The sequence below is a fragment of the Copadichromis virginalis genome, linkage group LG14 (assembly GCF_057382275.1).
Source record: "Copadichromis virginalis isolate Kocher_CV1m ecotype Utaka linkage group LG14, C_Virginalis_male_GT1.1, whole genome shotgun sequence".
Lineage (NCBI taxonomy): Eukaryota > Metazoa > Chordata > Actinopteri > Cichliformes > Cichlidae > Copadichromis > Copadichromis virginalis.
The window spans coordinates 38,542,034-38,565,150 of NC_140631.1; the positions used below are offsets into that span (position 1 = coordinate 38,542,034).

The window sequence follows — 23,117 nt, forward strand, 5'->3', positions numbered from 1 at the left end:
TATATTGTACCTTTTCTTTTTATAATTGCATGGAATGAGTTTTGTCTTCTTTTTTTGCTGATCCGAAAATTTATCCGATCCAAACCGTGAGATTTTTTTGATCCGTTGCACCACTAGTGATGAAACACCAGTTTTGGTTAAAAACTTCACGTTCAGGATTAAAAGATATGTGCGCTCTGACACAAAGAACATTTTTCTGTTTTCATTGGTATGACGTGACCTCCATGGTCGTGGACAGAAGCTCGAGGTCCTTCTGTGGGTAATGATCATAAGAAGCTCAGGTAATCAGGATTTACCACACAGATCACACTACAGCTTCTGCTTTTGCTTCATCAGCTTTATTTAGCTCAAGAATACATACAGGATAAAGAGTAAAAAGAAAAGAAAACAGTATGCAACCCCTCTCCCTCTGTGTAAATCATCAGGGGGACATAATGAACAGATCCTGCGTGACGGTAACAGGCCAAACAATGTTTTTCAGCGGGTGAGAAAAAGGCACAGACAGCTCTAGAAGAGGTAACACGTTTGAGATAAAATGGCAGTTTTACAGGGGACACACAGACAGTTCGTAGTTTGCAGATAACGTGTGGAAAAGTAAAAATGATTGTGGCCAAATGAAAACAATCCTCAACATCAAAATCACAATATTTCATCAAACACTGCAACTGAAGGATGCAAGCCTACTTTAAACTCATTTAATTTGAGGTAAAATTTGTTAGAAGTCATAAAATTTGATCTTAAGGACAAAAAAACCAAATTAAAACTAAATTCTAGTGTTTCATCACATTTCTACCAGCATATAAACAAGCTTACTCTACTGATGCTTTAACTAACAATAATGGAAAGATAAATCGATTATAGAAATATATATACGTTTATATATATTCAAAACCACGATAAAAGGAAAAAGCAATACCCACTAAATTTGCTTTTTTTTTCTTTTTTTTTTTTTTGGCCTTTGACCACACCCTCAGCAGGTTATCCACGGCTATGCGTCTGAAAGCCAATTGATCACCTCACATTAGCTTATAGAGTGTAAGAGAAGATGAAGCGCACAGACCGGGCACCTCGGGATTAAAGATTAGACATCAAGAACAATCTGCGACGAAGAGCGACTCAGGATCTGAAGAGAACGCTGAAGTAAAACTATCAGAACTTTCTAGTAATTGCATCATTTAATAGAAAGAAAAAAATGTTTACAAGTGTATAAAAAACACATAAAAATATGCCACTGAAATGACATGCCACTGATTTCGCAAGTTTGTTTCTTTTTGTTTATTTCTGAGTAAAGTGGAAGAGCGAGTGATTTATTTTTTGTTAGTTGAGACACTGACTGAAGAAGGACGACGGTGATTTTTGCTGACATGGTTGTTCTGTACACAAATTGGATCAAACTGTGAGAAATTTAGCTGCAGAGAAACACGTCTCTTTTTGTCTCACCGTTAAACCCATTCGGGATGATTAATCGTTCGCATGAGGAAAATTAGCACCACCTGCCGTTTCCGTCAGAACGGACAGACCTCAGTGATGACTTCTCAGATTAAATCCCTGACGAAAAGTAAGTGATGATGGAGGAAAGCGAGCGCTTGAGCTGCGCCGGGTTGCGGGAAGCCAATTTGGAGCATCTTCGCTTTGACTTTTCTAGGCTCCAGAGCGGGTCGCCGGCTTGTTTCACAGTGAGAGACGGACGGGAAAAGCCAACATCAAGAGACCGTTTGGCTTCGGCTACAATCAACGATCCGATGACGAAGTGATGCAGCGTGTGTGAGTCTCGGATCTTTTGCGTGCATGTCTGTAGGTGTGTGCTCAGGATGCAGTGTTTGCAGGCAGATCCAAAGTCGACTTGCTCGTTTTAAGCGGTGAAGTCGGGCCAACTCGTGACTGGCAGGAATTCCTTTAGGTCATAGGTGAGAGAGGTGGCGAGAGGAGAGTCGGGCGGGATACAAATATGTCCTTCATCAGAGCTGCGAGACACAAAGAGAGAGACACTGTTAGGTCAGAGGACACTTCACAGCTGAAACTCTTAAGCTTAAGAATCTCTTGTGTGTCTCAGACCTACACAGGCAGTGATTTCTGGCTTGTTTTTAACAGCAGGAGGTAAAAAGCACCCCACAGAGTCACAAAAGGTCCCTGCAGGGGTTTGAACTAAGCACTCTTTCGCTGTGAGCTAACCACTGATAAATAAGATCTAACCTGAAAGGAGCCAGAATAGAGCAAAAACTGCCATCTGTGATGTACAGTTTATGCTCCAGACCCATCACGTTTAATACCTGAGTGAAAAAGATCACTCCCTTTACAATCCAACATTATCATAACAGGAAATCTGTAAGTAGCCTATGCAACAACATGATCAGTTATTGAACTGTGTGGAATATTTTGCCTAATTCCCAAACATTATCTCAGTATGACCACTAGATGGCGCCAAATCACCTGAATTTGGGATGGAAGTCACTCAGTGCCCGTTATCCTCTGACGTTAATTTGAAGCAAGTCTGATAATGTGAGCTGAGGTTAGAGATCTTACCTGCAGTGTCACACAGTCCTTGCATGCCTCCTAAGACTGGATCTCTGTCTGTGAGCAGATGGCTGCGACTCTCCGGTCCCGGGTCCATGATCAGATCTGGTTGGTCGGTTTCGTCCAGACTGTCCTGAAATTGGAGGTTAACGTGTGGTCAGGTGAAAAAGTTTGTTCTGAAAACATAATTATCATTACATAGCATCTATTAGTAGAAACCAACTAAATACTGATTTTTCAGATTTTCTAATTTGTTGTTTTTTATTAAAGGTAAAAACTGAACACTGCAACCTCCAATCAAGGCAGTGAAAAGTCATCAAGACAGAACATTTTGGATTAAACGTCTTAAAATCATCCCTCTCGGCTCTTCCTCCTCTTCCACTCACAAGTAGTTTGTGGGTGAGAAGAAGCTCCTCCTCCATGGAAGGATCCTTTTTCTGTCTCTTGTCCTGGAGCATCACTGGTGACAGCATCTCTTCAGCAGAGTCATGAGTCCTGAACGAGAGACAGACTGATTGTAAAACACGTAAATCTTTGTTTTGATGTTCAGATATAAATTTGTGTGTCTGTGTCTTCACCTACAATAAAAAGCTGGAACTCTACAATGTCCTGAATGGGCCACTGTACAGAGGACAAGAACACGGCCTTCTTACTGGCGCCTCCCTCAGGACAAATTTCCCATCTTGGCATAGGGCCGTTGTGCTCAGTTACAATAATGCAAGGTGAAACTTGGCTTCCTGTTTGCTCTAAGCACACCTTTGCACCAATAGTTTTATAGATAACGCTGGTCTAGCTTACCGTTTCCTGCTTGTTGCTGAAGTTTCGGAAGGTTTCTCAGCTTCCTCGGTCATACTGCTGAGGAAGGTCAGCTGGAAGTCATCGTCCATGGAGATGTACGGAGCCAACATGTCCAGGTCCATCCCCTCAATCTTCTGAGAAAATGCAGGTAGGACTGAATATTTTGCAGAAAGCGGTTGACTGAATAGTTATCAGGATGTCTTTTGTTGATGCCTCATCGGTTCGTGCTCTTACCACCGGGGTATCTTTCTTCTGGGCATCTTCTGGCCAAAAGGCGAAGAACTTTTCCACCTCGCTGGTGTCCATCACCTCTTCACTGCGGCTCTGAGACACAAACATCGATTAAGGGTTAAAGGGAGGCGCAGACACTTCGACTGATGCACAAAGACTTAAGGCTGACATTTACCTGCTTGGGTTTAGGTGAGGAGCTTGGCGATGATGAAGAAGAGGATGAGGATGCAGATGGAGGAGGAGTGATGGGGTCAAAGATGGGTGCGAGGAGTTTTCTCAGCTGCGGGGTGCACAGATCCTGAGGGTGCTCGGGCACCAAGTTTGGACTGGGTGGACTGGCAAATGAGAGCTCGACAGAACCTGAAAGAGGGGGGGAAAGATCTACTCTGAATAACCACCGACGACATTTCCTCAACTGTAACATAAACGAGGCTTTTAGGTTTATATACTTAAAAAAAAAAAAAAAAAAAAAAAGGAGGGGGGGGTTCCTCTGTTGGCCTCACCTGGACTCAGAGGTACGATGGTGTCTCCGGCATCAGGAGCCAACTGCAGCAGCTCCTCCGGCTTCTCCCGCAGCTCCATGAAGAGCTTCGCGCTGCTGCTGGAATCTGAATCCACATCTTCAGCCTCAGTGGAAACAGTGCTGTCAGTTTTAGACTCACACATGTCGGCAGTCCCGGAGTCTTCATCTGCCAGTTCAACTTTAGGGATGCTACTACAGCGGGTCTGCTCCATGGAGAAAATCACATCTGGCTGCTCCACAGAGCTAAAGACGAAGAACACGATGACGTTAAAATTGGGAACAGTAAATGGGCGCACCATCCTCGCTCATGTTGCAGTTTGCGAGACAACTTTGCTGCTTTTTAAAGTACCTGAGGATGAAGTTGAGGCAGACGATGGCATCCGGCTGGGACGTTTTACTGTTGTACAACACCGTGGCCTGAGTCTCCGCCCACACGTAGCCACCGTTGTTTGCCAGGAAACGGTACTGGCTGGTGCTAACCTGACCTTTGGAGAGCACTGCGCAGTGTGGACAGAAGAGAAAGAGGATGATGATGAAGTGCCAGAGCACATTTTCACTTCATTAAAACACAAATTCTGGGAGCTCCTGGTTGAAACACAGCTTTTAATAACAGCTGCAATGTAGTAAAACCTGTGCCTCAAATACAAGCGATGGACTGATGACATATCGAAGAAACACCCTTAAACTAGTTTTATGAGCTCAGGTGGATCAAAGCCAACTTTTCTTCTCAAGCAGGCACTTTGAGGGTGAAATACGTTTAATGGAACTTAATTCAGACATTGGTTCCTTAGTATATTAGTAGTAATCAGAAATGAGGAGCAAATATTTAGGCATAAATATGTTCAAAATTAGAAGGAAAAACCAGTTTTGGACATTCATGTTGGACACCCCTCTCTTTCTCTGCCTTCATCATCTAGACGCCAAATGAGAGAATTTCTTTTGTCCCCGTGTGCTCTCTCAAATTTTCAGACTTTGTTTTAAAGGCCAAAATGCACTGAAGGTGTTCTGACGACAGCTGAGAGCCAAATACCCTGCTGAGAGTTTTATGCTGGATTTTTCTTTAATTCGTCACCCGTCCGTATATGAAAGCCGTTTAGACCCAGGTAAGCGGTGAAAATGATTGAAAATATTACACTGTTGTAACACGCAGACACACACTGACACTCACATGTGTGCAGGCTCTTGTTGATGTGATCTGAGTCGAGTGCGTGAAGAAACTCGAAGCCTGAGCGTCCAATCAAATCATCAGGTTTGTATCCCACCAGCTCTGCAACCCTGGAAACAGCGTGAGAAAAGAAAACCAGGAGTTCAGAGGTTTCTTTCCCCCTTTCTTTCGCGCTACAGTGGAATGGTATTCCTCCTGCTTCCCATCCACGGGGGGGGGGGAAGGTCAAAGGTCGAGATCGGTTACATTTTTCCGTCTCACCTGCCCTCGCAGTGGGTGAAGCGCAGGTCCATGCTGTGACGGGTGAGGAAGGTGCAAGTATCCAGAGGGAACTCCACGCTGGATGGGTGTGGGATGGGCTCACACAGCAGGGTCATGACTCTGCCTGCAGGGGGCGACGCAGAGCCGCTGCCAAAGGGACGAATGTGGCCTGTGCAGTGGAGGACCTGGAGAAAGAGGGCGAGGAATTTAAAGCAGAGTTCATCAACCAAGCACGCTTCAAACAACCGAAATAAACTTTTATTTTTGCTCAATTTCATGCTGCTTAGCTGTAGTGAGCTCCTTTTAATGAAAAGTATTCAGTTTGTGTTGCTCTGCTTTTGCCAATGTTAAATTCAGAAAGAATAAAACCTCAAATTTGAGCTGTAATCCCTTAAATGCTCAGAAGAGGTTTTAAAAGAGTCCCTGCTCTGTGGCGCTGGAGCCAAGACACGTCAGTGCTGGAAACCCTCTGACTCTTCCAGAGGTTTTAAAATGTAAGTGCAGCACTTTAGACAGGAATGGTAACATCAGATCACGTGCCACTGTGCAGCAAGTACACGTGAGCGCATGAATTGAAAGTAGTGTGTGTGTGTTTGAACTAGTAGGTGTACCGTTTACAGCGTGAAGGCCGGCTGCCAGCATTAATTTGACCATCTCTCTTTCAGACTGGACTTTAGCTGCATGTGTGTCTGTTGTGCCTATTTTTATGAGGACCAATTATAGCTTCAGAACTAGCCGTCCCTCACTTTGTGACACACCTTCTAAGGCCTGTTTAAAGGGGACGCATTCTGCTCGTTCCAGCTGACAATTTATTATTTTAACTCCTCTTCCTTTCTTGTGGTTGGCTGCCCATCATAAACCGAAGACCTGGGTAAAGGTGGGTGAAGCTTATGTGCTCAAAGCCAGAGGTGTGAGCTCGAGACGTCCTTATTGAAGGTAGTTTATACACCAGCCAAAAGTAAATGTGCACTGCTGTCGTTTGGGCTCGTCGTGCACCTCCCAATTTTTTTTTTTTTTTGCAAACAGTAAGAATGTGTTGGGGAGAGTACAAGCAATCTTCTGTTCCTGCTCGAGCCCCAAGGCTGTGATTTATTTGTTTTTCCTGAGCAGGAACACTTGTCATTTAGAAGAGGCCTGCAGCCAATCAAGTGCATGAGCCAGAAGTTCAGCTTTCACTTGTGAAAGTATATATTTACATAGGAATAAATAAGGAAGCGGTGAATACGTCCACTTTAAGGGTTAAAGACATGCTCCAGCTGGACCTGGCGGTATGAATAAAACAGAGAACATTTCTTTACAGCACTGCAAACTGCACTTTGACACTCTTGCATGTTCAGCAAGTTGGTGTATTCTAGTATATTATTACTCTGTTGCTGAGCAGTAGTTAGCTAGTAGCTGCAGTCCTACAGTTTATGAATGCAGCCTACTATTCTAAGCATTTGCACTGTTTACAACTACTTCTGGATCAAAATGCAACTTGGATCCAGCCAAAACTTTAATATTGAGGCTTCTAAATAAAAACTAATAGATGACAGCATGGTAGCTGTGTCCATCTTTTATATACAGGCTATAGTTTTAATGTTAAGGCTAGTCCGAGGTTAGTCAGAGGTGAGTGAGCATATCTATCTCTATATCTATCTATGAACAGCTGTGTGTAATACAAACCTTCCAGGTGGCAGATTTGATGTTGACGGTGCGCCCCCTGGTGGTCAGTGTGCTCTTCATTCGCATAAAGAAGTTCCTCTCGCTCGTCTGTTCTGTCCGTGCCTTCTTACTCAGACCTGAAAGCAACACGACACTGTTCACGTGGGTAATTCACAGAAGTTTGTCAGGTACCAAAAACATTTTAAAAATTCAAAGAACGGCTGAGCTCAGAAAGCACACAGACGGGCTTTGCTGAGTCTTTGTGACCACAAACAAACAGAACTAATACGACAACACGCACTAAATTAACTCGTTACAATCAATCTGACCTGTAATTAAATTCTGGAGATCAAATTAAGAAGATGCTTGTCTTCTTGTCACATGACCGAACTCCAAAATAAAGGTGTCAGTGGGCTCCTGATCCCCGGCTCTGCGTGTTTACCTGGACGTGGAGTCAGCAGGTCTCTGAGCTCCTCTTGATCGCAGGGATGAACAAAGTCATAGATGCTCTGACCCAGCAGCTCCAGCTGTGGACGATAAGAAACCAACAAAACCGCTGAGTCACACACCGACAAACACAAGTATCAACTGCTACCCCTGATTTTTTTTTTTTTGTTAAAGCACAAACATGTAGTTTTTGAACCTGACGTGTTGGTTAAAAGTCTGTCTGTACTTTATTTTCTCTGGTGAATCAATTTTTCTTTGTGTTTAGCAGCGACTGTAATTACAGTTGACGAGGTCGGGTTAAATCGCCACCGCTGTTACAGCATGCTTCACTCAGGACCTCGGTGAATACTCGCTATAACCTCCTCAAACGGGGCTAAGAATAGATCCAAGGAACAGATTCTTTTTCCTGCTCAGCTTTCATAGACACACTATCCTGGCAGCTCACAGGAAATAAAAAATAAAACAACTCTTATCTAAGAAAAGCTCGTAAGGGCTGAGTGTACTAAAAACTGATGTAGGTCAGGAATGACAAACAACACATCTACAATATAAGCAATAATGATGGCGTTCTCACGTCCAACGAGTACCTCTGGGGTTTAATTACACACCCTGAAACAACATTATTACAGTTCACTGAAAGTAAACCAAGACGCTGTAATTACCCAAAATAAAAATGACACTTTAGCAAATACGCTGCTGCGCAACTACAGAAATAAACTACAATAAATGCAACACAGGAAATGCCTTCAGTTTAGTCCAGTTTCTAAACCCAGTAAGTTTATATATGTATTTATGGGGATTGGGGTGATGTGTCAAGTGTTTCAAATGACCAACACCGCCAAAAATGGATGTTTGGAGACCAACATCTATTTTCTGGTGTAGAAGGTTTCCTAATGTTACACACTGCACGGAAAACCAGAACTGACTTGGAAAATAACCGGAATGCCAAGCTGACGGATCACAAGACCGTCACACGAAGTGGCAGCTGAGTGGGAAACTGAAGCCGGCACGGTTGAAATGAAAGGAAAAGATTTAAGACTAAAGTCTGGAAAATTAAACGTCACAGTTACGTCTCTCCAGCGCCCAATCAGCCATTAAACCAGCAAAGAGTCTTCATAAAGTAAGCGTCACCACACAGGAGGGCACATTTCTGGAAACTTAGAAATATTCATACATTTTTAATCAATTGTTGGAATCATAAATGGTAAAATAAAGTGATTGCGGAGCGAGTGCTTGTTTTGTCCTGTTTGTCAGCAGGATTACTCGCAGAGACACGGATGGATTTGCATGAATTTTTACCAGAGGTGCAGCCTGTTACCCTGCTCTGATTTTATGTCACATTTACAGATAAACATTATTTCAATTTCGTCAAGGAGGAAAAAAATCAAAAGGCAAACTGATCCTAAGCCAACGGAGACTCGCTCATGGAGGGTGTGGAGGGAATGTTTTTAGCCTCGGAGAAGCTATGCGGTCTCCTGTTACTCGATGTGTTTACGAGAGCTCTCCGGCCTCTCGAAAAAGAAGCCTCGCTGATTAGAACAAACTGAGTAAATAATTCACTTTGCAAAATGTGAAATTTAAATCGGGGAGCGAATAATTTTACATACGATGCACTTTTATTGCATCAACAGCACAGGTATCAAAATGTTAAAAACACTTTTAATCAGAGTTAAAAGATATTTATCTGGATATATGATACAGGCGTTAAGCTCTGCTTTGTGCTTTTGCACGGCTACACTGATCCTGGATGCACCTGTAATAAAGACGGTCTGTTTAAAATTCATGCAGGATATTTTAAGCAGTTTCTCAATATACGTGATTGTTTACTTCTATGTTAAAAGAAAGGTGGGTTATCACATAATTGTTTTATTGGTCCATTAACTAAAGTGACCTTCACACCCTTGATATAAACAAACCAAACTGTTTGTGTGCAAACTATAGGTTATTACAGCAATACTCGAACTACATAAAAAGTTTCCAGTCATTAGATTCATGCATCCATCCTGAAATAAAATCCTTCTGCTATAAAGAGCCTGGTGTGTTGGAGCAGTTGATGGATGATCTCAATTATGTGAGCATGACTCTTAAGGATAACAAGGAAATTAATCTTTTTTTATGTGAAGCAAAGCACAATTAAGCAGCGGTGTGACCCACTGTTCAAATTTTTAAAAAAAGAAAGAAAAAAAAAAAAGTGGAAAAGCCAGCCCTCTACTGGCTTCAGCTGGACCGAGGACATCACGAGTCCCCCGCCCCCGCCATGACATCTGTCAGGAGAAGTTTGGCAAATGCTAACACGATGCCAAGTGAGCTGAAAGGGGACTTGGAAACCAAACACCTCTCCGGAGAGGAGCTTGGCTCGTTCTCAATAGTGCTGGAACCGAACCAGATGCAGCACAGATTGTGTAAAAGTATCTGAAGGAGGCCGGGGATACGCGGCAAATGGGCAGAGTTTTCGTTAGACAACACGATCCGAAGAACCGACGGGGCAGGCAGGAACACAGGTTGCCAACAAGCTTTGAAAGCCACAGTTACAGCATCAATTTTTCATTTCAACTTTATTTATACGCCGCAAAATCCCAACAACGGCCTCCTCGAGCCGCTTTATATAGCGAGTTAAAAACCCTACAATAACACAGAGAAAGCCCCCTACGAGCAAGAACTCGTAGCGACAGAAATCATAATATCACCATGGTTACAGAGGAGGTTTTACAGCCATGGATCCACACAGTCCTCACTTTCTCCATTTATCAAAGGACGAGTCAGTGTGGTGAAGCTTTGGCAGCGAATACTTTGGTTTCTTTATCACAAACTACGACTCATACAGCGACGTTATCCGTCCTCGCCTCTACCTACAATCAGTACTTGGCTTGTTACACAAAAATCAATCAACAGATGTCAGGATTAAATGTCCTGGACACGCCTGCACGGCACAAAAACAAATGCCTTAAGATTTCTGTGCCACCCACAAAGCAGAAGATTACCATTTAAAAACATCAAGACAGTGTGTGCGTGTGTGTGAGTGTGTGTGTACCTGTGTGATGCCAATGTGCTTGTTGACATTCTCTGTCAGGTAGATCATATCTCCCTCCTCAGTCATCACCATGATGAAGCCAGCCAGCGCCTGAGGATAGAAAGCATCCATCGGATCTTCATCCTTCTCCTCCTCCTCCTCCACCTTCACCTCCTCCGCCACCTCTTTAGGCTCTTCTTTCAGATTCTTATCTGTTGCAGAAGAAAACAACAAGGTTATTATTATTACCAGAGGCCGATCAGGCAGGATTACTTAAACCCAAAGTCTTTAAGGTTAAACCTCTTTTCGACTTCGCACGTCTTTAACTGCCTGAAAGTCTCCTCCTGGATTTTCACCAAGCAGACCATGTTGTAATCTCTTCCTGTAAACTCTGCCGTGTTTATGGTGATTTGTGTCACTCCTGGAGCCAACCCGTTCTTATGTGTAATTACAGCTGTCAGCATAGCCACATTTTCAAATCCTGCTTTGGAGTTTCCTCTGCTGCGATGTGAGCTGCTCTCTGAGATTTGGCTCAAAGAAACGTACTCTGCTGTAGCTGCAAGCCTCTTATCAGTTCACCAACTTTCTGCCTGCATCTCCTCCCCATGGCTCTGCTGGTGTGGGCATTCACACCAACAGCGCAAATTAAAGGTCCTTGATATGCAGACCTCTTTGGAAATGATCATCATCAACTCCTGCAGGATTTTTCCTCCAGTAAATCCAGGAACACACTTTCAAACCCTGACGTACGCGTCATATTTGAATCCCCTCAAAAATCCGATCCAGCTATGAGAATGTCTCACCTCTGACCTCAATCAATAAACCAGTCAGGAGGAGTTCATGACTCTGCTCTCACACCTGAGGCAATGAGCCGACTCATCTTGTTAAGTAGTAACACTGAACACGCAACATGCCAGAGCTGTATTCACATTCACGCAGCGTTCATGCCTGACTGAGTTCATCATTCAAACTGTCACTCGAGAAGCCGTTTAAAGGATTAGAACTCACACTGCTGTTTTTAAAGGACTTCACCACTTGGAACATTTTATCCAAACCTGACTCACCTGCAACAACAACCACTTGAGCCACAATCAAGCCTCATATTTGACTGTAGTCATAAAAGCATAACCTTCACGTCTTTCCTCATTCTTAACTCGTCCCGTGGAACTCAGAAGTTGCATTATTTACCTGAGTTAAACCAGTCTTTATGCTTTCTGCCATTAGAAAACAGAAAAAAGAAGCATGCAGGTCATGAAATTAAAGCATGTGCAGAAAAACAAAACCAAAAGAACCAAACCGAGTCTGCAGCTGTGCTCAGTATGCTAACATCCTGCTGTTAAGCAGGTCAAATATTTACAAATTCGACCGCACTGCTTCAGCAATGTTTGCTTATTAGCACTAAAAAAGCAGTATAGATGGAGCTTAACTGTTTTGTAGTTTATATCGTCGAACCAAAAACCGGATCTGCTGATGGTGAAATGACTATTTATCCTCTGGGGCGCGCGATTCAGACCAGGTGACATTTAAGTGCACTGCATCCTAAACTGTTTTCAGGGCTCGGGGCTGCAGAGAATGTGTGAAAACACCTGCTTTGTCACTGTTGTGCACAGCAGCACATTTGCACCAACGCAAATCCTGCCATGCATGAGCTTTGGTTATAGCGTCTTAGCCTGAATTTAACACAAAACGTTTAATAATTTTTAATCAGGCAATGCTTATTGATCCAGAAAGGATTTTCTGGATCAATAAGCCTGTGACTTTTAGCCTTTCTGAAAGACACTGTTCAACCCCTGAATGCAATATCCATGCTGCAGATTATATTTATTATTTAACAATAGCAGTAAAATAATTTCCCTGCTCCACAAGGCCCTGTTGGGACATACTGTCACATGACTCTGTGCTTCTTACCTGATCGAAGCAGGTGGTGCATTCGCAGGAAGCTGAGGGTCACTCTCATGATGGCGGCTTTGTCCAGGTGGGTGGACACTCGGCGTGGGAGCGGCAGAGTGTGGGCAAGTTCATAAAAGACCTCGGTCTCCTGACTCCGCCTGCATCTGGCTGCATCACGAGAGCGCAGTTTTCTCTGTTCTGTGCTGGTCCTGGAGGAAGGAGAAGAGGAAGATGATCAGGAGGTGAAAATTTTAAAAAAGGAGCAGAAGACTAATGTGGAAAGAAGAAGCTGTGAAGGAGGAAGGGAGGATAATCATTATGTGACAGAAATAAATAAAGAAGAATGGACGAGGAGAGGGAAAAGATGATTAGAGCAGAGAAGGAATGTGGGGCAGTGGGGGAGGAACGGGGGAGCTGAAGTGGGACTAAAAGAAAAAAAATAAGACCTCTGTGTGGAGCCCAGAATCAACAATTCACTTGTAACCAACTTTCCTTCCCCACTCCAGCCCCACCATGTGTTCCTCCTTTCCTCTGCTGACAACGCTTCTTATTGTTAACACAGAACTACAAGGAAGAAGGTCGTAACAAACATGGCTAAAGCTTCAAATGATGACCTCAGAGTTTGTACGAGGAATCTCTGTGAGCGCCAAAGCTCTATACACTCAGTTGCAGATAGCTTTATATAAAATCCTCTTGGCTGTTAATTTTTAATTTAAAATACATCGTCAAATACCTGCACTGAGCCAGTTCAAGATTATTTTTAAAAGAGGCATGCATCTAGAAAACTCTGAACGGCCCCAATAAAGCCCTAAAAGCCCTTCAGTGCTGCAGCTGTGCAGTTTTAAAGCCTCCAGCAGTGACCTGCGAGTCAGGCTGGGAATTTTATGAGCAACACTCGGTGCCCTAATAAACTCAAACTGCAACTTCCAGTCTTCTGGATTTTGAAACACACTTGAGGAGCAGTTCGGGACCAGATGCTTTTAATGCAAAACAACCCAACCATCAAATATATAACGCACTAATCACAGATGCATGTACAGATTCTGTAAAGAGAAGGCGTTTAATTAGAGGGTTAATCCCACTTTAAAGGCAACGAGACATAAACGCCTTCATGTCTTTACTTTGTGATCGTGCCCACAAGTTTCAGCTCTATAAACACTCCAAAGTGGGAACAGAAGAGAGCAAAAATAGGGAGAAGCACCCAAAAACTGAAGGGAACAAAATGTTTTTTTTATCTCAGCAGCCAGGAAAACGTCCAGATCTACAGGGCTCCCTCCCCCGCTCGTCTTTTCTTCGCTCTGTCTTCATCCATCTGTCAGCTCGCTCTGCACCGCTCAGGCCGAGATCAAAAAACATGTGCTGACAGGACAAAAGCCAGGTTTCACTTCTCTTCCATTCACTGCGTTTTGCAGCTGTGGGTGGATATGCAATCATGTTGAGGCCACACAGTGTCACCTAACACACTCTTTCACTGCTGTGGAGGACCCTAACTAAGAAAAATTAAAGAGAATATTTATAGTGGCGGCCCCTCATGATCATGATTTGGATAAGTTGTTAAGAAAATGATGGATTTCTAAATGTTCACTTATTGATACATTTAGTTCTGAATAAATATAAAACAATATAAAAGTAAATTAGAAATAGATTAGAAAATGCAATTTGTGGGGCGACTGCTGTGTGATGGTTGCTTCTCAATGTGTAAGAAGTTGCAGGTAAACAGGTTGCCTGAAAAAGCTGAATGGAGTCAGCAGTTAATGTTTATACTATAAAAAGTTATTTTGAAAAACTTGCACTGTAAAGCATGCTGGAAAATTCCTATAGCTAGCCTAGCTAAGGGCTTTTATTTTGAAATACTGCACACAGTGTATTGATCTTCCATTAGGAAAAACAGGATTTTTCTAGTTTTCAAGTTGTGGGTGTATTAGTCCTGTCTGGCTCTGCAGTTCACTTTAATAGGGAGAGATTTACAGGTGGTTTTCTTGTACAACAAATATTAAATTATTGAAAAACAGTAAAACACTTTTGGAAAAAGCAAACAGCGAGCAGGCATCTGAAGTCGGACGTCGCAGAAGAAAAAAAACATAATGATAAAGAATTTAGCTGACGAGAACACACAGCGGGACTGCGCGCTTTAAGTATTTATTTGGTGGTGCTTTTTAATCATGAATGAACAAAGAATGGCATTCAATACAAGGCCTAATTATTTAAACACATATGTCAACATTCCATTACACGTGCACTGTTGACACATAAATTAAAAACTAATAAAGTTGTTTCTTTATTTATTTACTTATTTTGGCACATTGGGTCCTCCATAATAAAAGCTACAGGCTTTAATAACTACCTAAAACATAGTGACCTCTTTCAGTGTGCCGACTCAGGCCAATGAATGATCAAACCGCAGAACAAAAAGAACACAACACAGGACACCAGCTGAGCACGGCTTCAAAAATAACTTCTGCAGCTGACAGACGCCTTTACACAGCGCGCGCGCGCGCGCACACACACACACACACACACACACACACACACACACACGGTCAGCATCATCACACACACTATGGTAATACGTGTTTAATCACGCTGACAGAAATGTTGCACAACTCTTCACATTGTGGGTTATTCCTTACAGGGGCCTCCACAATCTTTAAAACAAGCAGACTTCGAATGTGAAATTCTGGGCCGATGCTGCTGTTTAAAATTACGACTTTGCCAGTATTGTTTTAGTCTTTGTGTTTATTTTTTCTGTTTTCAGCAGCAAAAACAAAACAAAACAAACAAAACCTGCCGAGACAACAGATCAGACCTCACCTAATACTGCTGCTTAACATCCACTGGAGGAATATGGAGTGAAACAAAATCAAATGAAGGTGATCAATGAATAATAACAATAACAACAACAACACTGAGTCAAAAGAAATGAAATAAAGTGGGTCTGTGAGTGCAAGGACATCTTCTACATTCACTGCCTGACCTGAAAACCTCCTCCCTGCTTTGATTTGAAAGTGAACACAAACCTGTCTGTCCTTTATTCAGACAGTAGCACATAATGTTCCAGCGGGACACTCGGGCACACCCACACTGTTTGTATCAGGACCTAATCCACCTGGAACCCGTGTGAATATCTGAGCTCAGATTAAAGAACATCTTTGTTTTTGCTGCTGTTGCATCAGCACATAATACCACAAATCTCTTTATTACGGGGCAATAGAACAAGAGTACAAATTTATTACACCATCCGCATCCACGTGATGGCTTTTATTCAACAGACAGCAAACAAACACAGCCACACACACTTTCAGAGTCTCCCCCCTCACCCCCCTCTGAAAGAACAGCCCTTTGTTTCTTTGCTGAATCTTCGTGCAAAGAAGTGAAACAGAGTCACGTTCACAGCATGAACGAAAGCACAGCCTGAAATACTGAGTGTACCGTACACTGCACAGGGATTTGGTTTGTTTACCTCTGGGGTTCAGCTCAATTTTGCTCAAAAGCACACCCAAAAGTTAAATAAACAAGACGTTTTCCTCCAATTCAGCAACATCTTTGCTGCAGCTCTCTTCCTGCAGAGGTGTCTGCAACACTTTTACTTATCATTTTTATTCAATCGTTTTGTCTACAAGGTGGCCAAAAAAGAAACAAAAAAAACAAAAACAAAAACCTTGTAATTTTCCACAGCTCAGGGTCATGAACTTTTTTTTTTGGTGTGTAAGGAACTGACTTTACCAAAGACAGGAAACTCTGGTATGCTGCTTGCAGAAAGACAAAAAAAACCTCTCGGTTTAGCATGTCAGCTTAACGTCACTCAACATCTTTTGGGTACATAAACACTGCGAGGGTCACAACACTGCAGATATATTTCATGCAGCCTCTGGCACGCCATCCCAAGTCAAACGCATTTCTGTGTTTGAGGAGGTGAAGTGCAGCTGGACAGCCACAGATATGGTCAAAGTTTCACACCAGCCTACGTCACCCTCAAACACTCAGCAACCGTTCAGTAGAGATAATGGCGCAGCTCGTTTTGTCTCTTTGTGCTGCGTCTGTGCAAGAAAAACAAGCTGACAAACCCACTTCAAACCGCTGCGCTGGAAGCTGACAATTAGACGACTCACACTCAAACTCGCAGCAACAAAATAGCAAGACGTGAATTCCCAAAGCGCAGCTCAGTGACGCCAGGGGCGGACAAACCCCTTCAGGGGGTTTGCGAGGAATGCATTCCTCTTTTTGCCTTTGAAAGGCAGCCCTTCCCAGCAGGGAGGTCACAGACCCTTCAAGGGGTCATGGGATTAATGTGGGGTGTGTTTGTGAGAGCTTCTTCTGCCCTGGTTTTCTTTAATATCTTAAAATATTTGTCATGCTTACCAATGACCTTGGTAAGCATGTGGACACATGAAACCGTGTCACAGTTTTATCACAAACTAAAAACAGAGCTGCACACGGGTGAGGACACAACGTGTCCTTCTGTTGTGCTGTTACATTCAACTGTTTTGATTAAAACTCAAGTTTTAGCTCCTTTTTGTGTTGTTAAAACTGCTGCTTGCAGTCCTTCCGCCACTTACAGAACTACAGACAACTGTTGTTGTCGCCAATATTAGCTTGATACTTGCGTTAGCATCACTGCTGTTGCTCGCAGAGCCCCGAAGCACCTTTAAGGGATTTTATCTTGTGGACTGGATACTTATTTCCTCTCAGGTTTTTTTTATCTTACACAAACAAGACAAACACCCCATGTAATTTACTACAGCTTCATGAGTCTCCAACAACTTCAGTGCTTCCCCTCAGCTGACTTGCTTTAGGGTTTAAGCCTAATTTCCCTCCCCCGAAGACAACAGAAGGGAAACAACTTCAGCTAAACACGCTTAAAATTTTCACCTCTATAACACAGATTACAGCTGTTTGTTAAATACTCCCAATATTTAATCTATCGATCCGTGTTCTCGGGTACAGATTTCCCCTCCTTTGCTGTTTACACAAACACAAATTTTCATCAGATTTATTGACTCATGTCCACAAGCACAGGTGGAAACTTTTCCAGGTTTAAAGGGTAGAAAGTCCACATTTTTTGGATGAACACCACCGCTCGAGCTGCACACGTGACTGAACACTTTTACATTTTCTTTCATTTTACTTTCACACACCCTGACCTTCCAACAGCCAGAATGACTTGGTTAAGATTTGGAAAACAGAAGTTCAGTTCTCTTGGTTTCCGCCAGGAAGTTGCCAGAACCGAAACTCAGGATACCTTTTGATACCAAAACTCCAAAAATGCCCCAGTAGTTGGTTTTTTCATGACCTCAGCTGCTGTAGGTGGTGTAGGTACTGAACCTGCAGCTTTTCAGGAAGTGACGGGGAACACCTACATGTTTATGTTTAAGTGCATTACATAATTTTGTTTTGGTATTGCAGATTGTGTAAATCTACTGGCTCTGATATCATCTACTCAATTTCAGGTATGATGGCATTCCTAGTTCCCTCAAAGCTTCCTCCTTAAATGTCAAATTCCTCCTCCCTGTACTGGAAAACTGCCAAATTCGTGTCCTCACACATGACAGCGTTTCACGTTTTGCCGTTAGACGGAGGTGGAAAGACATTTCCACACATGCGCAGCATCCTTGAACTCTTCTAGACATCACCTGACAGAGGTGTGTGAGAAAAATGTCTGACGTAGTCACTTTAAAATGTTTTGAACCTGCCAGCTCCCTCATAAAAAACTCAGACTGTCAGACTGTGAGAGCAGTTCGAGTAATAGCTCTACCGGTGCATTTACCGGTAGTGAAAGAGCGTCCTGGAAGCTCGATCCAGACAACTCCCTCTGGAGCACTTCCAGCGGTTTTAACATGTCTGAAGCAGACGGCTTCCTCCTGTGTGCTTCATGCAATATAAACAAAGCCAACTACAGAAAACATCCTGACCTACTTATCCTGAAACTCTCCAAAGTTTGTGAGTGAAAACGGCTTTCTGGTGCACAAATTAAACAATCGTGCAAATAAGAGGAAATCCCATGAAAAACAGCGCTGACATGATTAGGCTCAATTTCAAGGCCATTTCCCTAAAATAATGCTGCTTTGATAAGGTGTCACATTCACACAAAGAACGTCCTTCGATGGCGGTGGGTGATACATGAGGATATGGGAAAAGCAAAACACGTCCGTCACGCCAAACCTGTCAGTGTTAAGCATGCATGGCTACTGCTGAGAGGTCTTGATGAAACCAGACCGCGTTTTCTAAACCAAACCAGGAACTTTTTAGAGTCTAAAGACAAACCTGTAAAACACAAGAGGTGGACGCGAATAACCCTCCTGGCTGATTACTCCATCACCCCTCCACCAGCCTAACATTAATATTAAAGGTTTTAAAATATGTCCTTATAATAAAAAACACAATAAAAGTTTGTCTGTCATTCTTCATTGTTTTATAACAGAACAATTAAAGTCTTCATGGAGCTTCTGGAATCAAACCAGGAACCTTTCACTTGTTAGGCGAATGTGTAAACCACTACACCACAGAGCCACACACAAAGTACTAACACTATGTTGATGGATTTTGACACATTAAAAGGAGCCGATGTAATTACACCTGGACGAGTCAGTCAGGTACTGCAGCCGCGTTACAGCTGTTTATCACAGGCTGTCAACACACAGCACCCAGCAGCCTGCCAGCGGGAGGAGCCTCAGCGAGCTCCGTGTCCTTGGTCAGAGAGCAGCGCTGCTCTTTGTCGACTTATTGCTCAATACAAGTGTGCATGTGTGTGCGTGCATGTGTTGGGACGAGGTGTACAAAGCCCTGAATAGAGCTCTGCACCAAACACTGTCTTCTGTGTGTGTTCTGGAGTACAAACTGCGGTTACTGAGCCGTCACACATGACTGCGCCTTCCTCTAAAACACACACACACACACACACACACCTATAATCTACACAGATGGAGCGTCTATGAAACATGAGGTAAGCAATAACCAGTTGGACCGCCACTTACGCTTAGAACACAATGTCCTCTCGTGGCATGTGTAGACGGGGGAGGGAGCGCGCGCGCGCACACACACACACACAGACACACACACACACGAACACTCAGCAGCAGGTCACGAGACTTTAAAGCAAAAGGAACAAATGCAGCGATGAGGACGGGAGAGAGTGAAGGAAAACATGAGGAAGTCCAGGACAAAGACTCCGGGACCCCCTTCGTAAATAATCACACATATCCTGCCAGCCCACTCCACACACACACACACACACACAGTCGTGTTTTTACATCTTAGTGGGGACATCTAATTGACATAATGCTTCCCCTAGCTGCTAACCCTAACCATCAAAACTGAATGCCTAATAGTAACCCTGACACTAAAACCACATTTAGAGTCTTAAAAATGCCTTCAAACTCATGGAGACGGGCATTATTGTTGGTCCCCACAAGGATATGTAAACTTGGTACACACATACAAACACCAGACATCTCATATCCTTACTGACATGCGCACTAAACTATAAACAACAAAGTGAGCTCAGCTTTGTTTGGCTCAGTACACAATGTCCAAGACTGCTGAAACAGGGAAGGGTTGTTTTTGGCAGCCTGGAGACTGTCATGGCAGACGCACACCTTTGGCCTACTGTGGTCACATTTGAACAACTGTTCTTTTTCCTACTCTCACAGGTTGCTTTGGCATTAAACCAACTTTTCTTTAAAGCAGAACTGTCAAACTCAGCTAACGCGCCAATAAAACAGTCTCAGAATAACTTGCCGATCTGTTAGTACAGCAGAGAAGGTTCACACTTAATGAGCCAAAACAGACGATGAAAATCCTGATTTATCTCAAGAATAATGTAATTTCAACATTATGTGCTTATGTCAAGTCTTTTTAAATCAGTTAGTCCCAATCAGAGACACTTCTTTTCAGGTGACCACAAAACTCACAAACAGAACTAGGACACATTAAGTACCAGGAGCAATCCAAGAACACATACTTCCTCCAAGGCCAACAAACACACACCCTCCACAATCTGAGTGTGCAGATTCAGATTAATTTGTGAGATTATCTTTAGAACATCAAAACAATTTATAGCATGTGAAACATCTACATCAGACATTAGTAAAGAGTCCTTCCAAAAACTTCTTGGACTTGGATGCAGAAATTTATGGAAACAAGCCGAGTGTGCGCGAACAAATTTCCCAACAATCTAGCTTCAACTTTCTGAACAAATACACAGACTGGACCAAACACATAACGGCGGTTAAAGTCCAAGACCATTTCTTCATATTCCTAATTTTCCAATCCACATTTTTATGAGACACATCAAAGCTGACACCAGCAACTTTATGGGCTTTATCAAACTAATTTTAACAGACTAATCAATAATGTGACCGAGAGTTCATCCTTGTGAGTCACCTACAAATATGAATAAATGTACTAACACATGACACCTTTTGGTTGAGCACACTGTTCTGGTGGGCTTCAGGTTTCCTCCTAGGCGGAGGTCACAGCTCCTGCTGTGGCTGTCCACTCTGTCCCACATGTAACTGTAACTTCGGTCGTTGCTGTGCTTTTTTTGGAAGTCGAATTTCCCAGAGGAACCCACCCGAGGGATTAATAAAGTTCTATCTTATCTTATCTTATGTTACCACCCCCCCCATGCTCTGACAGGAAAGACTATACTTCCAGTTTTAGTGTTAATATTAAACCCTAAAGCCTTGCCCTGACACCAGCGGGATTTGAAAAGAACCTCAAAGCATTACAAAAAAACAAACACAAAAAAGAGACATGACTAGAAATCCTCCATAAATTATCTGCCACTTACTCCAGAACACATAAGTGTGTCTCTTATAACATGAAAATATGCCCTCTATGGCAGCCATGCTCTCTGATAAATACAAATATCTCATATAAAACAATGTGAACCAAAGGTGTACTCAGGCTCTGCTCTAAAGCCTTCGGAGAACACACCGTTCCTTTCTTTGAGGTGTCACTAAATGTCCCCAGACTGTCTTCCACTTTCCACCAAAGCTTCCTCTTTTTCTTTTTTAAACAATCTACTACAATAAGACGCAAAGTCCCGAGAAACCCCGCGAACACGTTAATATTATCTCTCCGCAGCCATCTCTGTCTGTTATGTCTGCCTGCAATAAAAAAGAAAAGAAAAATCCATAACTGGGATGCGGGACATCCATGAAGCAGAGCAACATGGCGTGAACAAAGGCGGCGGCTGTGCTCTGCAACAACAACACAAGACCAGACTGAGTAATACAGGTGTACGGCAGATATCACATTTCATGCATATTTATCTAATTCACAGGCTTGTAAACATGGACATAAGCCTGCTCAGCACGCGCAATTCAAATAGGATTTCAAATTAAAAGGCTGTGTTGAACGCATGGAAAAGGCAGCACTGAGCTGTGGAGGGGGGGAAAAACAGAAGATTTTTTTTTATTTAAATAATAATTTAAAAATAATGTTCCTTGAATATAAACAGGCCGACAGAGAGCTAGCCACACAGCCTGTAGCCGTGCGAGCTAAGCCGCCGTCGTTTCCACCGCCCGCTGCTGCTTTAATGGCTCCCGGACACTCAAAGTTAAAAGCGAAAAAATACAGATAAACATACCGAAGCCTTCACCCGAGTAACCGTAAATCGATAAGTCTTACCGTTTGACCGCAACGACCCCCTCCTTCTTCTCCATCTTCAATCTAAGTGCTGAGCGAAACGATTCGGCTTTTTATTGTTGTTCATCTGACTCGACGACAGAGTAAAATCCTAAACCCCTCAAAGGCGTCAGGTTACTCACTGTAAACACGGGCTACTTCCGTCCGAGACTTCAAAGTAAGAGTCCCTCGCTTCCGCTTACGGTTTCTCTCAATTTCTTATTAACAAGGAGGATTTTAATCTATAGTTAAATGTCTTCGGAGGCCTTTACTTTTCGACCACAGGATATTGTGCAAAATTTACCTAAACAGGCAAAGTTATTTTTTATATTTTTTATTTTATTATTGTGTTTTATTTCATTCTGTTCAGGTGTAGAGTTTTCAGTTTGGTTTTGATGAATCTGACTATCAGTTATTATTATATTTTATTCTAACAGTAGGAAGCAGGTATTTGAGGCAAACTTTAAAACGCCCAGAATCGGTTTACAACACAAACACAGCATTGCGTATCATGTTAGGCCAGTCTGTTTTTAACACCGGCAAAGACTAAAACTGGAAACATTTCCTGTTTATTCTCGTTTTAGAGTGATTTTTGTGTCTAACAGTACTTTCCTTTAGATCTTTTTTCAAAAGTCTAGTTTTAGTGTTTCATTGCGTTTTACTTAAGCACATTACCGTTTATCTTTACAAGGAAACAGCAGATCGGATCAAGTTAAAGGTGATGTAAACAAGTGATTAGTCTCTGAGCAGTAATCAGGAGAAGCTAACGAATCAGTTTGATTGTTTGGACACAGTTTTAAAAGATTAACCGGGGATAGAGACTGCTAATTGGCTTTAACTAATGACTCGGTTACATGACGTGTTGTTTTGCCTTTCTGTCTAATCCGCGTTAGGTTTATCAATAATAGAAAAAACAAATAAATAAATAAATCGTTTTTAATGTTGTTCATCTGTCTGAATGGGTGTCTTCTTGATAATTTGTTTTCGAAATAAACCTTCGTTTGTAA

The 23,117-nt window shown here is 42.7% G+C and overlaps 1 protein-coding gene and 1 long non-coding RNA gene across 3 annotated transcripts in view; one reads left to right on the plus strand and one right to left on the minus strand.

Moving 5' to 3' along the window:
- Positions 1 to 23,117, plus strand: part of LOC146694585 (uncharacterized) — a 33,295-nt gene that overhangs the window by 8,550 nt on the left and 1,628 nt on the right. The window lies entirely within an intron of this gene.
- hif1al (hypoxia inducible factor 1 subunit alpha, like) lies at positions 925 to 22,249 on the minus strand. 2 transcript variants are annotated; one of them, XM_085430838.1, is made up of 15 exons: positions 22,114 to 22,249; positions 12,502 to 12,692; positions 10,615 to 10,805; positions 7,579 to 7,663; positions 7,158 to 7,273; positions 5,493 to 5,677; positions 5,235 to 5,341; positions 4,416 to 4,563; positions 4,047 to 4,309; positions 3,719 to 3,903; positions 3,547 to 3,636; positions 3,313 to 3,443; positions 2,901 to 3,009; positions 2,524 to 2,647; positions 925 to 1,964 (listed from the first exon to the last, which is right to left on the minus strand). In XM_085430838.1, exons 1-15 carry the CDS (start codon positions 22,146 to 22,148, stop codon positions 1,897 to 1,899), a joined length of 2,028 nt encoding a protein of 675 aa, XP_085286964.1. In that variant the 5' UTR covers positions 22,149 to 22,249; the 3' UTR covers positions 925 to 1,896. The 2 variants fall into 2 exon arrangements, with proteins under 2 accessions (XP_085286964.1, XP_085286963.1); XM_085430837.1 differs by having other exon boundaries at positions 3,313 to 3,446.

Coding starts and splice junctions, on each gene's coding strand:
- hif1al (XM_085430837.1), bottom strand. CDS start 22,148: ATGGAGAAGAAGGAGGGGGTCGTTGCGGTCAAACG. Junction 4,310..4,415: donor TGCCTCAACTTCATCCTCAG/GTACTTTAAAAA, acceptor CTTCGTCTTTAG/CTCTGTGGAGCAGCCAGATG. Junction 2,648..2,900: donor TTCTCACCCACAAACTACTT/GTGAGTGGAAGA, acceptor CTCCAATTTCAG/GACAGTCTGGACGAAACCGA.